The sequence below is a fragment of the Danio aesculapii genome, chromosome 13 (assembly GCF_903798145.1).
Source record: "Danio aesculapii chromosome 13, fDanAes4.1, whole genome shotgun sequence".
Taxonomy (NCBI): domain Eukaryota; kingdom Metazoa; phylum Chordata; class Actinopteri; order Cypriniformes; family Danionidae; genus Danio; species Danio aesculapii.
In genome coordinates, this window is record NC_079447.1 from 43,468,002 (window position 1) to 43,484,974 (window position 16,973).

Genomic DNA, 16,973 nt, shown 5'->3' on the forward strand with positions numbered 1-16,973 from the left:
TGAGAATATGTTGTGAAGTACCCTAAAAAGCTGTAACAATTGACATCCATAATAGGAAAAACAAATACTATGGAAGTCAGTGGTTATGTGTTTTTCCCAAACATTTTTCAAAATATCTTCTTTTGCGTTTAACAAAACAAAATTACATAAAGGTTGATTAAATTATGAAAAACAAGACATTGTTTGCATGCAAACTTGGATAAAAACAAAAAGGGTGATTAAATAATAACAGAATTTTCAGTTTTGGGCAAACTGTCCTTTTGAGTGAATTGAAGTGATTAAAGAGCCACTATTTTGCATTATAAAAGGTCATATTTTGGTTTGGGGGTCTCCAACAACATGCTGATATGCATGTAAGGTCAAAAAAACACTTTCGTTGTCTTATAATATACATGTATTTTTACCTAATTAACCCAATGTCTCCCATATGACTTGTTCAGCAATTCATTTGTTCCCAACCCCTCCTTAGCCTGATTTTATTTTACGGTCTAATAACCTAGTCTGTTGTAATTGGTCGACTGGGTTTAGTGCGAGACAAAGAGAAACGCCCATCACTGTTATGAAGTAGCAGAAAGTATGCGAGAGCCCAATGCAGGAATGCAATAAAGCAATGCAGTTAAACACCAGTATATTACTCTGCTCTTAACCCTTACCTCAAGTAATAACAATGACACACATTCAGTATTAATCCACACAGTGGCAAAAGTTGAACTGTTTTGAAAATTGACCATGCCGCGTTTGTGTAGGAACAGCTGATGGTGGCCATAGCAAAGACAAACGACAGAGTTCAGAAACGCATTTAAATTGATAAAGGAAGAAGCACGCGTCACGTTTTCAATGTGGTTTTGGATGCAACATGTGAATTGCCCATACAGATTTAACCTGAGAGATACAGTACAAGCACTGATCTATAATAGATACGTGATTACAAGCCACGCGGAGCGATTACAAGTTACGACACACTATTAAATACATATTTTGCAAACAATTTTCATTACATTTATATTTTATGATCCAGAGGAAGAAGAAACTGATCCATTTGAACTGTAACAGTTACTGACAAAGTTCTATACAAAATAGTCTCTGCTGCTCCTTCAATAGCAAACGTCTGGCAAATCCCGCGTTGCAGCATAGGTTATTGTACCAAAAACCTGAAAAATGACAGGAACAACCACAGCACACGGTTGGCTATACTGTGGTATTGTCGTGAAAATGACCTTTAACCACTTATTCCCCGCAGCCGAATCTCCATCTGTCAGTTATCGTCATCTTCGTGTCATGATCAGTCCTTTGATCCCCCGTGCTCCGCTAGTGTCTGAAGGGAAAGGCACGTTCACGTTTTACCGGATCCGGTACTACATATTTAGTGATGTACTGTGTCGACATTGATGTGTTCAGGCAAAAGATCCGAATCCAACACCATTCATTTATTCCACTCTGAGTAGATTATTCGTTAATACTTTTAAACATGGTGCACTTTCAGATTTAAACCTCAGCTGGATGTTTTGTGTATTCACTTAGTGCTGTGTTAGACACTGCATGGAGGCTCATTTTCAAAATAATAATAGGGTCTCTTTAACTTATTGCCTATGCTTGCACTAGTGCATTCAGTACATTACATGCAAGAAACTAAACGTGATTCCACAATATACACATGGCTAAGATCTTTCTCATTCTTTTCTATTTAGACTGTTTGTCCAAAATGTTTATTGACAGCTAAAAACACTAACTCTAAAATTGTTGGCTAAAATGTGAAAAGCTTTGAAATGTTTCCTTTCCATTTACGACTACTAAAATACGTGTCGCTTGTTAAGTTTTGATAGCTAAAAGTGTAATGGTCAATATGGCAAATGAAAACCTGCCTTCTAGAACAGGAACCAATCAGGGATTGCTATAGACTGACGATTCCCCGGGGGAGGGGCACGAACCAGGCGTAAATTTCTGCAGATTTTTGTGTGATTCACACGTTTAGAAATGAAACTAAAGACACAGTTGTTGTTTAATCTTATTGTTGATTCCTAATATGAAACGTAATTGTAAGCTTGGCAGGCAATTTTGGAGCTTTTGATGTCGCCCTATTCAAACAGAATGCCCGAACATACTGCCCGACAGGCGCTTTAAAGATGGTTGCCGAGTGAAATGACTTGCCTTAAAGGGACTTTGCTACTAAGTAGGACCAGACAGAATCTTCTGACATACTTTGCTATTTCTGAATATAATTTTGTAAACAAATCTGCAGATTTATGCAGACTGATTTTAGTTTAACTTTCTTTATTGACAATTCTCAATCAGAGAGGTACTACAAGTGAGGGAAAGAAAAACCACAACACAATATTTTCACAATGTTGAGGAAAGAAATACTGAGTGGTAATTAAACACATTCCTTACTCTCTGAACCATATTGAGATGAAAATAAAGAAAGTAAACAATAACAACAAAAAAGGAACAAACAAATCAAAAAAAAAAAAAAACTTAATAAAATTAAAATAAAAAACATAATAATAATAATGATAATAAATTAACAAATGACACCCAAATAGGCCATTACCGTTAAATGTAAAATATCACACAATTTCTTTTCCTAATACACTCTTAGATAAGTTTGTATCATTCAAAAGCAAGAGGGGAAAAAAAAAAGACAGATACAGACAGGGTTAAATATGCAAGATAGGATATATAAAGCTATTTTTTAAAATACAACTGCAGACTGATTTTGGGGGTATAGTATAATAACTAAATACTTAAAATTCAATTCAATTCATCTATATTTGTATAGTGCTTTTACAATATAGATTATAGAAGATTAAAGTGAATTGAAACAGTGTCAGTTCAGTTTTCAGAGTTTAAGTTCAGTTCAAAACATGCATAATAATAATAATAATAATAAAAATGATACCTTTTTAACTTTTATTTAACCCTTGTGTACTGTTCAAATTTACTACCCTTTTGTATGTTCATGGCAGTTTTTGCCCCTTTGACTTCCATTATAATGGCTTGTTTTATTGCAAAGCCATGACAGGATGTAATCATGCATTGTTGATTGTTGGTGCTTTTCCCTATTAGGAGGATTTTTCTACAGCAAGAAAAATCAGATTTTAAACTCTAACTTTGAACTAGTATCTGCTTACTGGAACCAGCACTGACGATCATCCATGTTCACTGTGTTCAGGTTAGAGGAGGTCTGTTTCAGTCAGAAAGTGCTGTGAAAGCTCGGAGACATACACTTCCTCACTCATCTCACAGACGAAGTCCTGAGAGGCGCAATTCCTGCTTATTCCAGCAGAGACCTAGAAACTCATCCGGGCAATTCACCCATCACCCTGATCAGAAAAAAGACAGAATGGATAATAAAGATCACAAAACATCCATAAAGAAGGTAAAGTTCAGTTTAAACCTATTTTTAGGAAATGTTATCATGAAACTTAAAAAAAAACATGTTTTTTCCTCTTTTCTTTGGATGTTTTATAGGAGTTGAACACCTTGCACACGATGACTAGTTCAGGTAAAGAGAATTATCATATTAATCATCCCTGATTTTGCTTATTTTGCCATTCTAAAACTAATCTAGCTCTCTTTCTATGTCAAATACTAATTTTTGCCAACAGAGGGCAGACTGTTATCTGCAAAGAGAAAAAGGGAAGCCAGCACAGGGAGTGAGAGGGAAACAAAACGGCCATGTGTTGATATCCAAGCCACCTCCAGCTCTTCTATATTGAACTCGCCTCCAAAGTTTATCAGACGTGCTTTCCTGAAGTCCTGCAATGAGTCTGTTATAACCATAAAGGAGACAAATTCCCCTATAAAACCTTCAGTGTCTGATAACAAGCCAAAACCGTCATCCTACCTCCCCAGGCAGCTGTTTTGTGCAGACTCGAACACTCACTCATCCCAAACTAAACCCCCCGTAAACGCAGAGCCTAAAGATGCTATGGTGGCACATGCCAACAAAAACCCCAAAGCTCCACCTAGTCAGCCACATTTGCGCAAAGTCTCTCCAAAGTCCAGCATGACGTTCGATGGCATTGAGACACACTTTACTCCAGATAACTGTGTCTCAATGGCAGAAATGAGCAAAAAAACAAAGGGAGAAACCGAAATATCTGCTCTCTCCACAAACACCAGCTCTTCATCTCACTATAAAGAGAGTGTTACCGGTCGCTCATCCCCCCATCAGCAGGATCTGAGTTCAAGCAGCTTTACGGAGCAAGCAGGCTCATGTAAGATGGAACTGGATGAAAGAGCGCCGTTGAAAGCGGAGCAGTCACGCAGCCCTGAGGCCATTCCAGCTGTGACGGTGAAAGTAGAAGGATCAGGAGAACACAAGTTCTGCCCCCAATGGAAGGATCCTTTGGATATTGAGCTGGGAGATGATTGGGACGATGAGCTGAGAGAACATTGTGTTATCAGCCTGAGCAGCAGCAGCAGCAGTCATGAAGATGAACAGCTGCCGTCCCTCAAGGAGATCCTGGATTGGACTGTGCGTGTGCCGGTTACACCAGAGAAAGATGCTTTCTCAGAGCCTAACACCCCAGTCCCAAAAGCAGCAGTAAGTCTATAGAAAGTTCAGGAAAATATGGAGCTAATAATATGCCAAAACAATCTGAATTGGAATCGTGTTAGTTTGAATATGTTGACAATTGTAATTTAATAAATCAGAATTTTGAGGCGACGCAGTGGCGCAGTAGGTAGTGCTGTCGCCTCACAGCAAGAAGGTCGCTGGTTCGAGCCTCAGCTGGGTCAGTTAGCGTTTCTGTGTGAGTTTGCATGTTCTCCCTGCGTTTGCACGGGTTTCCTCCGGGTGCTCCGGTTTCCCCCACAGTCCAAAGACATGCGGTGAAGGTGAATTGGGTAAGCAAAAATTGTCCATAGTGTATGAGTGTGAATGAGTGTGTATGGATGTTTCCCAGAGATGGGTTGCAGCTGGAACGGCATGCTGGATAAGTTGGCGGTTCATTCCGTTGTGGTGACCCCCGGATTAATAAAGGGACTAAGGCGAAAAGAAAATGAATGAATGAATAAATCTGAATTTTTATATGCCGTTAAAAATCGTCTACTGTTCCCTGTTGATCACCCCTGACCTACTTTCAACTGAATCTTTATTTTACGATCTGAAGTTCTGGTTTTGAGATTTAGGAAATTTGATGTTCTGAATTTCTTTATCTTGAAAACTTGAAACTGTATTTTAACAAACTGGATAGCCATGAATTCAGAATGCAAAAAGTTTAAAGCCACCTTGAAAAATTCAGTTGTCTTAAATTTCAGATGTTCAATATTCGTTATAAAATTCAAATTTAGAAATTTAAATTCAAATAAATTCAAATTTTAAATAATTTTAACAGCATATAAAAATTCTGATTTATTAAATTACAATTGTTAATATATATTTAAATTAACACAATTCAAATTCAGATTGTTTTGGCATATTATTAGCTCCATATGAAAACACATCATGTGTCATTAATCAGTTTCTGACATGCCTGATCTTCTTGCGTGCACAAACACCTATGTTTCTGTTTTCTTTTTTCATCTGTATTAGCCAGAGGCAGTGAAAACCAAAGCCACTAGTTATAGAAATACACTGGAGCAGATGCTGCAAGAAAAGGAGCAATATCAGAGGTTGGTCTTTTTTCCCCCTCCAACTTCAATCCCAGTGTGTCCTTCTTTGTACGTGGCAATCAATGGGTTGCTGTAGTGCTTTGGATTTTAGTGATTGAGGTGTCAAAAATCACCTAGTTGACAGATATTAGTGGTGTTTACAAAAGAAAATATTGCTGTTAAAATGAGAATGGTCTCGTTGCATGTAATTCCAAACCCATGACTAGAGCCAGACAGAATCTGCTGACATTTTTTGCTATTTTTGCGCAGAATTTTGTTTTGGGAGGAACATAACTAAAACCTAAATATATGAAATATAAAGTAATACCTTTTTAACTTTTATTTAATGTTTACAATGTAAAAAGCAAAGGTTACAAAGCAAGTCTCTCATGTATTTTATATCTACCAAAAGACAGAAAATATTACTTTACAAACTGTATTATAAATAAATCATATGAATGTTTTATTTTTACTCAAAAATATTACTAAAATTAAATTAAAAACTGAGTAAATATAAATTTACACATATTTACACAAGTAAATACACAGAATCAATAATGGGCTAAGGTGGGCGTGTGCAGATTCCGTGTGGGCCTACCCATGACTTTCACTCATCTGTGAAACATAAATGAAGTTTTATTTAATGAAGCCTGAGAGAATTCAATTCCTCCAATAAACACGCTTCAAGCCAAAATTGTGATGCTTCTCAAAGTTCTTAATAAAAGATAGGAGTTGTTCAGATGAAAGAGTTTGACCCAATCCCAATTCTATTTTTGTACCCCTACCCCTTCCCCTTGGCCCTTAAAACCGAGTGTGAAGGGGAAGGGCTTTAAAATGCACCCCTAAGAAATGGGACACCACTACAGCACCTGCACACGTCATTGTGATCTCGTGCTTCATATGAGATCGGACGATCACGACTGCTGTAGTTATTCCAGTTGTGTTATTTTTTGGTAATTATCTTCAGGAAATCACTGAAGGCATATATCATGTTATCATAATGATCTAATGTGGCAATAAGATCGTAACTGTGCTGCGCATTTACACAGTGGCCATATTCATCTATGTAAACACACCAAAAACAACATTAACATAATAGCAGACACTGTAAAAAGGTCATTCCCAGCCACTAGACTTTTCTGACATGGTATTCGAGTGTTATTGAGTGTCAGAAAGTTGTGGGACTGCTGTATATGAGTTATTATTATGGATTATACAATTAATAAAAAAGCAGTTTTTATTTTAGCGGTTTTTTTTTTTTAGCATGACTGTAAAACACGAACAGGGGTAAGGGGAAGGGCTAAGGGGTAGAATTGGGATCGGGCCTTTATTTAGTATTTCATTCAAATTAAAATTTTGGTCAACATGCTTACATAGATTCACAGCAGAATGAACCACTAACTATTCCGGCATACGTTTTATGCATTGAATGCCCTTCCAGCCGCAACCCAGTACTGGGAAAACAGAGCATGTGAAAAATGGTAAAATTAAGCCATATTTCGTTAATGCATGAGGAAATCTTATTGTTTGTCTCGTGTGATGCAAGGAAATTTGACATTTGTTCTATATACAGTGCTCAGCCTATAGGAGTAGGCCCCATTTTGAAAATAAATATATTTTGATCCATTTCTCAGCAAATATGGGTAATATATTAGTGCATTGAAACAAGAGATTTATTAAACTGATATATTCATTAAAATAATATTTTAGTCAAAGAACATCTTTAGAAATGGAAATACATTTAAATAATACATTTAAATTCATGCAAAATATTGCAAAAAACAATTACAACCCGCAGCATTACAACAAAATTGTGTATATTTTTTGTTTCTCTTGATTTTTGCTATTTCATTTAATATTTTTCCCTAACAGAAATCTGGGCTACTAATTTTTGAAGTTATTTTGTTAGATAAGCTTCATATTTGGCTTCAGTACTGACTAAACTAATGTATATGCACAAATATAATATTGTAAACCATCCTATAGAAAATATTAATTTAAATGAGAGATGTCTGGGGGGTGTACTCATATATGCTGAGCACTGTGTGTGTGCTGGCTTAATGTGGATTTCTTTTACAAACTCTTTATGAACCGTTTGAAGCATCCAATGATTGATAGAATGGACTTTCAGCGGAGGGATTGGTTTCATTAAATTAATATGTTCATTTGGGTTTTGAAGATGAAAGGGAGTGTCATGGGTTTGAAACGATCTGTGGGTGAGCAATTCATCACAGAATAAAACATTTTATTTGAGCTAATCCATTAAATCAGTAATAACATGCCTTTATTTAGGATTAGAGACTTTTAAAATACTTTTAAAGTATTAAACGTGCAGAACTTAAGCATGTTTAATTATATTAAAATAATAGTTTTTGTGGCTTGTTAAAGAGAGAGGTGTGCTTCTGATTAAAGGTGATTATTATATTTCCTTTAATCAATGTGATATTGAAGGAAAAATTCGATATTTAAATAATATAATATTCGATATGCAATACATTATTTAAAAATATTTTATAATCAACATGTTTGATATTATTATTTCAGGGAAAAGAGGCATCACTGCAACTTCTGAAAAGTGAACAGCCATGTTTTGCTGTTGTGAAAAACCAATGAGTAATTTTAACAATGCAAACAAACAAACAAACTAAATAAATTCAGTAAATATCACCACATTTTTTCTCTGAACAATCAAGAAAACAAAACCTCTTGAAACTAGGCATGGGCCGGGAATAGGATTGTGACGGTATGATAACCTTGGATAAAAATCTAATGGTTTCAAAGTATCATGCGATTGTGATTACTGCTCCAAAATAAGTTCTTTTTAAATGCCTGGGTAAAAACAACAACTTTCCCCCATTGAACACAATCTATTTTATTTTAAGAAACACTTAAAATATTTTGGACAAGTAGCTTTTGAAGGAGAAGATGCTTCCCCCCCACCCCCCCCCACCCTTCCCCCCAAAAAAGTTTTGAAAAACATGTAAAAAACAAACTGAACTAAACTGATCTTCAACTCTGAAAACTGGACTATTGAAAACTGATTTACTTGAACTTCTATGTTAAGACATAAGCCACATTGTAAAAGCGCTGTTGAAATAAAGATGAATTGCATTGAATATTTTAATATCAGCTTACAGTTTTAAATTGTGAATGTGACTACATTTGACAACAACTTTCTGCTTTAAAGTCAGTTTTAAATTTTATTTTGATTAAAATATGAATTATATATAATGATTAATATATAATTATTAAAATAATAATTTAAAAAAAGTGTTTAGAGACCCTAGTTGGCCCCAGAAATTGTATATTTAGAATATGCAGTTGTATTAATTGTACTACTTATTATGTTCCTGTATTGTTGATGTCAGCCACTTTTCTTACACTATTATTCTCACAGATGTGCGATTGTGCAATTTGTTGAAATGGAAGTGCTGTACACACATGTAGCCTATCCACTGGTCAAATTTGACATTAGTTTTACAGTTTGCTGGTTTAATTATTTGATTCACATTGTTGTTTATTTTCATGCCCAGGTCAAAAGAGTTGGAGAGACAGTTACTTGAGTCATGCGAAGAGGATCTGATGAATTTAGATGAGGATGAGAACAGTGAAAGTAAAGGCGAAGACATCTCTCTTGAACACAGGTATGTTACTCACACCTTAAATATCTGCCTTCATTCACATCCTTTGCAGTGAATGCAGTTAATTAGTCTAGTCTAGTGGGGAAAAATATGTTTTTATATACAAGTGCAAGCATGTGGAACAAATTACCAAAATCGATCAAGGAAATAAAAGACTTAAGGAGGTTCAAAAAAAGTAATCAAAAGATGGTTGTTTGATGAGGATAATTAGTTTGCATGGTGGACGAGGATGTTTTTATTTTATATGTTACTGGATTGTGTAAAGGGTTTTAGCTGGAAGGCCACTCGCTGCGTGGGACGTATGTTGGATAAGTTGATGGTTCGTTCCGCTGTGGCGATCCCTGACTGATAGAGGGACTAAGCCGAAAAGAAAAATTAATGAATGAAGGAATGTATTTGTGAATTATTTTGTTCCAGTTTTAAAAATTTATGAGGTGCTGTCTGTTTTATGCATCATCGGTATTTTGAAGCCATACTTTGTTTTATTTAACAGCGAGGACCACAATGGAAACAAGCCCAGGGCTTTATTGTGTTTTTATCCTCGACAGTTTTTATGTCAAAATGTATGGGATACTTGTACAGTTTGTCTAAAATCTGTCAAATAAAATTCAATTCAATTCAACGACGTTAATGACAATTTATTAATATATAACTAAATAATGACAAAGAGCAAAAATTAAAAAATTTACGTAAAAATGTTGTAAAATTTATGTGCGTGATTGTGCTTTGCATATACAGTGCTGAGCATATATAAGTACACCCCTCACAAATCTGTCTTTTTAATTCATATTTTTAGTATGAAGCTATACAATATTATAGGGATGCACCGATACCAGTATCAGGTCGATACTTGGTTAAAACACTTGTACTCGTATTGTACATGAAATGCCGATACCACGCACCGATACCACTCAACAATATTTCACTACATGGATGTGATTTGTTGTTCTACCTGACATAATGAATTAATTAATGTATTATGTATGAATATCTTAGTTGTTATAAACAATGTGTATAAAATACATTATTAACTAATCTAAAGGCTACTAAAGAAAAACCAAATATGCAATATGATCCTTGATTATGTAATGTGTGAAGTCGTGGATGCGTGTCAGCACAAGGATAACTTATCCTTTAAATGTCCATGCTTAATTGGTAATGGATACAAGGTTGTTAACAATGTGTGTATATTTTTGGCTTGGAATAGCCTTCTGTTAAAGATTTTTGTGTTCATGCTTGCTACAGGCAAAAAATAAAACCTCTTTCAAATTAATTGCACTTTCATTGAAATTAAATCTAAGAAGTATCAGAATCGGTGCTCAATACCGGCAAGTAAACAAATTAAAATACTCATACTTGTATCGGATTGTAAAAAAGGGGTATCGATTCATTCCTACAATAATATATTTGTGCATATACATTAGATTAGTCAGTAAGCCAAATCTGGAGCTTATGTAACAAAATAATTTACGATAACGATCAAAAAAGTAGTACACCCAAATTTTTATGTTATAGAAAAATATTAAATACAAATTTAAAAAAGAGGACAAATCAAGAGAAGCAAAAATAAATAAATAAATAAAATAAATAAATAAATAAATAAATAAATATATATATATATATATATATATATATATATATATATATATATATATATATATATATATATATATATATATATATATATATATATTTAGTTGAAATTTTGTAGGTTGTCATTTTTTTTCAATATTTTGCTTGAGTTGAATTGTATTATTTTTCCATTTCTAAATATGTTTGGTGACTAAAATATTATTTTAATAAATATATCTGTTTATTTAATCTTCTTTATCTTTTTAAATGCACCAAAATACATTGCCTATATTCACCGAGAAATTCATATAAATATTCATTTTCAAAATGTGGTGTCCTCAATTATGCTGAGCACTGTTTGCTGCTTCATCTTTAAATATTGTTAGCCTTTTTAATGTTTATTATTATTCTTTTTTCATTTTTAGGGAAATTTTGCAAAGGTTCTCGGTGACATCATGTGCCATCAGGGACATCCATCCAGGAGAAGAAATATTCACACCTGCTAAGTTTGGTCAACTCTTCAACCACAAGACGCTGGACCTGAGGAAGATTAACGTGACGCCGCACAACAGATCACAGCAAATCCTCCTTCAGTAAGCACTAATGTGACACGAGTAGAGTTGCAAAATTCAGGGAATTTTCAAGACTGGAAACTTTCTTTGGTAATTAATGGAAATATATGGGAATTAAGGGAAATTAATGGGAATAATCTGAATTTGGTAAACTGGAGGTTAGCCTATTAACAGGGCACATTATTTTAATTGATAAAAATATCTTCATAATTTTAGTTAAAACAGCCAGCTTTTTTTTTACAGGGTCTTAAAAAGTCTTTAAATGTCTTGACCTCCAGAATCAAGAGCATCTGTGCTCCGCGTCTGACACCTTCAAACGCCACCACGCGTTCACTGCGTGTCAGGATTGCCTTCTGAGGCGCAAGTCATTTATTAGATGAAGATTGACGCAGCTTCTCCAACCGCAGTAAATTCAGTTATTACTGTTGATATTTGGCGCCAGTTAATCAGGAAGTGATGACTTTGTTCGCTTTGAGTCGTTGGATGGAAACGCTGCTTTATTCGCACGTCTTTTATGCGATAATCCAGTTTTGCGCATAAAGTTCATTCGCATTTTTGGATAGAAACATAGCTTGTGACTCATCATTTCAGAATGGCTTGAATAACTCCACCACAAATACATCAAATAAATTTACTTGGTGTTAATGAGCTGCATTTCAGCTTCGTTCGTGTCTCTCTCTCTATTACTGACTGCTGTTTATCTGCTGTAATGTAGAAGCACACACGCACATCTGAGCGGTGGGCAGGGAGAAGCAGCTCATTTGCATTTAAAGCCACAGGCTACTACACTGTACCAAAATGGGCAGATTCTGGAGGCTACAATAAATTATCTGATGGGTATTTTGAGCTGACACCAAAGGCTTATCTTACATCTGGTTAAAGGGGTAAAATAGGTGCCCTTTAAATAAATTCCCATAAAGTAGAAATATTTTCAAACTTCCTGAGATGAAGTTCCGATGGAAACGTTCCAGAAATTTACTGCCTTTTTGCAACCTTACACACAAGTCATATGTGCTTTTCTTTTGTTTAAAAATAGTATGTTAAAATGTAGAAATGGCTATAATCCTTTTGTGGCACAATTTTAGTTCTAAAAGAGATCTGTCTGTTATTTGCCGTCATTACTAAACGCAAATTATGAAAGCTGGTGTTTCAATGAATGCATCAGTTGTGTTATGTTTATTTGCAATTAGACTTGTGGTTTTTGTTAGTCTTCACATGAAAGCAGAATAAAATGAAAGAGTCTAAAGTGTTGTTTGTAAAAGGATTGTTTTGTTTCCTCCTCTGTAGGGCCCGCTCTGAGCATGTGCTTTCACTGATCAGTGCTGGCTTGTTGAGGAAAGCCTACTTTTCTTTCCCATGTCAGCCTGAGGTTACACGCTGGCTTTTTCAGGTAATACCACCCACTTTTCTCATGTTTTTTGTTCTTGTTCTCATGTTTTTCGTTCTTTGCTTAATGTGAAATGGGATCTTGAAAGGAAAATTCAAAAAGCAACTCATGTAAACACATTAATCATATTATTGTCTTATTCAGATTAAGACAAATAATTCGATTACTGATGTCCATGTAAACGTAGTCATTGTCTGCTGTAAATAATGACAAAATGATAATTTTATGATTTTTTTTTTTAGGTTGTAGGGAATGCTGTTCCAGTGATATTCATTTGATTTAGGTTTTAAAATTGGCCTTGTTGCATATTGTTGATGTCGTCTTTTATTTTCTCTCATGGGAAACCTGCACACCCTTGGGACATTTTCAGTTAAACCTGTCAAAACGCATTTATAACCGTCAGGTTACTTTCTTGAGAGCTTATGTTTTTGTGTACTTTGTGTTGTCCAAAAGCCAAAATCAATTCAGTTCATTCAGTCATTTTCTAAATTAATAACAACTGGCACGTCAACAGAGCGTGAAATTATCTGCCTGAAATTCAGGTATAACTAATTACTCTATTGTTTTTTTTTTCAGATGACATCAGTTCACCCAAACCCTATCATTTCATCACGGATCATGCAGTCCCTGCACACTATCGCTCTTTCTGCTGCTCAGCACATAGGTAAATCTTCATAACTGATTGTGTACTAAAAACATGATGTTTAACTGATCATGTACTAAAATGAACTGTTGTGTTGTAGTTGAGCACAAGAGCCAAAGTTTTACTGTCTGGGTTCCCTCAATACGGGACATCACTCAGGTTTTTGTGAATATGGGGGCATCGTTCATCAGTCTTTTCCCTCTGGATGTCCTGCAGCCCCCTTTTACGGAAGGAGACCTTTTGTGAGTTATTTAAAAAAAAAAAACTTTCTATCTTTTATGATTTTTATTATTTTATTATGTTCAGGGTTCCAACACTTCTTGGAAGTAGTGAAAAGTACTTGAGTTTCAGACATATGGATTCAAGGCCTGGAAAGTGCTTAAAAACAAACAAAGATTCTTGGAAGTGCTTGACTTAAATTTGAAATGAAATTTGTTTTTGGTGTTATTTCAACAATTGTCAAAACAGAATGACAAAACCAAGACATTCTTAATTTAAAAAAACTTACATTTAAATCTTGTACAAGAATTAAGACACATAATGCTCATTTCATCAATATTTCAAAAACCACATTTGAAAATGACCAGTTTTGAATTCAACTAATTTTAGTTCTTTGAACATGGTGGTTTCCGTCTACGTTTTTTCAAAACAAGACATTCAAAACATCATAATTTTTATGTAAATTATTTGAAATTAATGGTCCTTGAAAGTCCTTGAATCTGCTGTTTATGAAAGAGTGGGAAGCCTGTACACTCTCAGAAAAAAGGTACACGGTGGTACAAATAATGTTCCTTAAGGAACATTAGGTACAGTTTTGTACCTTTGTAAAAGTTGTACCTTATATGGTACTTAAAATACCTCAGTATGGTACAATTGAAATGAAGGTACACAATTGTTCTCAGAAAAAGCTACATAAGTGTTGCACAACTTCTTTATTACAATATTTATGAAAATAAATATTACTGGAAAGGAAAAGTGATTTTATGAATTATTTCCATATTAAAACATGAATCATCATTTAAAAGCATATGTTTAAAGAAACTCATGAACAATAATTATTAAGTTCTATAATACAAAACAACTGTTAAAACAAAACTATAGGTATTGTAAACTAAACATTTAAGGCATTTTTAATACACATTTGGTAAGCATTTTCTGATAAGAAAGATATCCGCACCTTTTGGTGTTTGCGCTTCACTTCACACGTGAGCTGGCAAAAGTCGAGCACATGCAACGTGTTCATGCAGACATTTTACTATTGTAAAACTAATCAAACATTGTGCATATCTCGTTACAATACTTTTGCATAATTTTATTATTTATTTTAAAATTAAGTAAATAAAATAAACTTTTATGTGATTACAAAGATATTGTGTGAAAATTGCAGAAAACAAAAGGTTTATATTGTACATAGGAGAATGTGTTTCTGTAATATTTTTGTGAAAAGTTTAGCAAAAAAATGTCACTTAAAAAAATGTTTAGCAAAAATAGATCTTTTGATTTGTTAAAGTATTTTTTATTCTTTATTGTAAATGGAAAAAGTGCATTTACACAAAAAGAAACTTAAAAAAAACAACAACTTTGTTTAATAAATGTATTTGATGTTTTATATTTACTGAAAATAAATTGACACTTTTTAGATAGAGCAAAATGCCTTTAAATAGTTCTTGAATGAACACATTTGACACTGTTAAGGTACAAAGTGTCTTGTCACTGTAGTAGTGGTACTTTCATGGATCAGATTTGTACCTTTGATGAAGATGGATCTGCAGGTTTTAAAAACCAAATGTATGTTTTGGTTTCCCCTGGTACAAATCATGTCCTTAAAGGGACAAACTGCAATGGTACAAATGTGTTTCTTTGTCTTAAGGTACACTTCTATTCCTTAAAAAGGTACTTGCCCCAGTTTGTACCTTCTTTGGTACAACATAGTACAATTTTTTCTGAGAGTGTATGTTATTTATTGTTTTAATTAATTTGTTGATTTTGTTTACATTACTCTTGATCATAAAAACAGCTTCTTGGAATTGGAACCAAAGTGATGTAGTCAGATGCTCTTGAGTCTGAATATTATATGTTAGAAAGAAAAAGTGAATATTTCAAATCACTGTACAGCCAAATGTTTGAAGGGGCCAGAGCCGATTTACAAAAATCTTCATGACTTTTGAACGAAATGAGGTACAGCTTTCTGCTGGTCCGATTGACTTGAAAATTGGCATGCAATTTTTTTTTTTGTCCAAGGTAGCACTGACTTCTATGAGTGCATTGACGCTTCTTGAAAAACATAGACGTCATTAATCAATGACATTTCAGCATATTTTCGATGAGGTTTAGCATCCGATCAGAATGAATCTCGGTGGGCATGTTTGACTTAGGCTGTCAGCGGGGTCTTAAAATGTCTTAAAATATCTTACATTTCAAAAACAAAATTTTAAAAACTTAAATTCACTGAAATATTGTGTTGTAGGTCTTTAATCTCGTTAAACAGGTTCTAATTTTCCTATGTCCAGGTAAAGCTACCCAATCACCAATAATCCATCCTAAAACTTTTTTTATAAATTAGTTTTTATTGCAAAGAGATACAGTTCACAACATCTGTTAGAGGCGTTTACAGCTAATCCTCCTAATTAAATTTTCTAAGTGAAGTTTATTTATAAACTAATTTCGAGAGGATCACGTGCTTATGATTGCTTGCGGCCGGTCCCGCATTATTCAATTTATGATTCACCAATCAGACGATTCCTAAGCCACTATAAATACCCTAAGTTCTATATAACAGCCATCTTCGTTTTGAAGAATCCCCCCTTCCACCCCTACTCCTCCTCCTGCTTCTTTCCTAGATGGGTGGCACGGTGGCCCAGTGGTTAGCATTGTTGCCTCACAGCAAGAACGTCACTGGTTCTAGTCCTTACCAGGCCAGCCAACATTTCTGTGCGGAGTTTACACGTTCTCCCCGTGCTCACATGGGTTTCCCTTGGGTTCTAAAGTTAAATTAAGTTAATTGGTCAACTTAAGTTAATTGACTAATCCAAATCGGCACCATAGACATGCTCCCAGTAAGTAGTTATCTCTCAAGAGCAATCACTATCTGTTCATTAGCTACTATATACAGGGGAGTTCTCGAGATCTACCTGAATTCAAACGCCCCTCTCGCCTTGCAACGGGAGGGAGCCCCGGGCTCGAGGATCTTATGAGCTCAGGGGTCTCTCCCGGGACAGCATGCCAAACAAGCTTTATAATCAATCATCAGCTAAGCGTTAACTTTTGAAGCAGGGAAAGAAAACTAAAGCAGCACATTCCTTTACATGATCTACAAAATACAAAAACTATTTCGTTTTAGGAGTAACTGGGCCATTCGAGAAAAAAACCTTAGTGTTTAGCTCTGTATAAGTCTAAATTTCATTCATAATGGTCTTTAAAGGAGTCTTAAAAAGTCTTAAATTTTACCTAAAAAAAACTTGCAGAAACCCTGTTGACTATAGGTCTGTAAGAAATTTTAAGGAAATCAGCCACTGGGAAGTGCTAAATTACACTATACATGTATGTAAGCGACTGTATGTTGC

The 16,973-nt window shown here is 34.6% G+C and overlaps 1 protein-coding gene across 3 annotated transcripts in view; it reads left to right on the forward strand.

Moving 5' to 3' along the window:
* The window catches only part of slf2 (SMC5-SMC6 complex localization factor 2), a 51,862-nt gene that overhangs the window by 11,867 nt on the left and 23,022 nt on the right, over positions 1 to 16,973 (forward strand). For all 3 annotated transcript variants that reach the window (XM_056471075.1, XM_056471074.1, XM_056471076.1), the window contains 9 exons: positions 3,170 to 3,376; positions 3,469 to 3,502; positions 3,606 to 4,546; positions 5,537 to 5,616; positions 9,129 to 9,239; positions 11,234 to 11,401; positions 12,668 to 12,770; positions 13,344 to 13,431; positions 13,511 to 13,652. In XM_056471075.1, the coding sequence (XP_056327050.1) occupies positions 3,170 to 3,376; positions 3,469 to 3,502; positions 3,606 to 4,546; positions 5,537 to 5,616; positions 9,129 to 9,239; positions 11,234 to 11,401; positions 12,668 to 12,770; positions 13,344 to 13,431; positions 13,511 to 13,652 (1,874 nt within the window). The remainder of the gene's footprint in view (positions 1 to 3,169; positions 3,377 to 3,468; positions 3,503 to 3,605; positions 4,547 to 5,536; positions 5,617 to 9,128; positions 9,240 to 11,233; positions 11,402 to 12,667; positions 12,771 to 13,343; positions 13,432 to 13,510; positions 13,653 to 16,973) is intronic.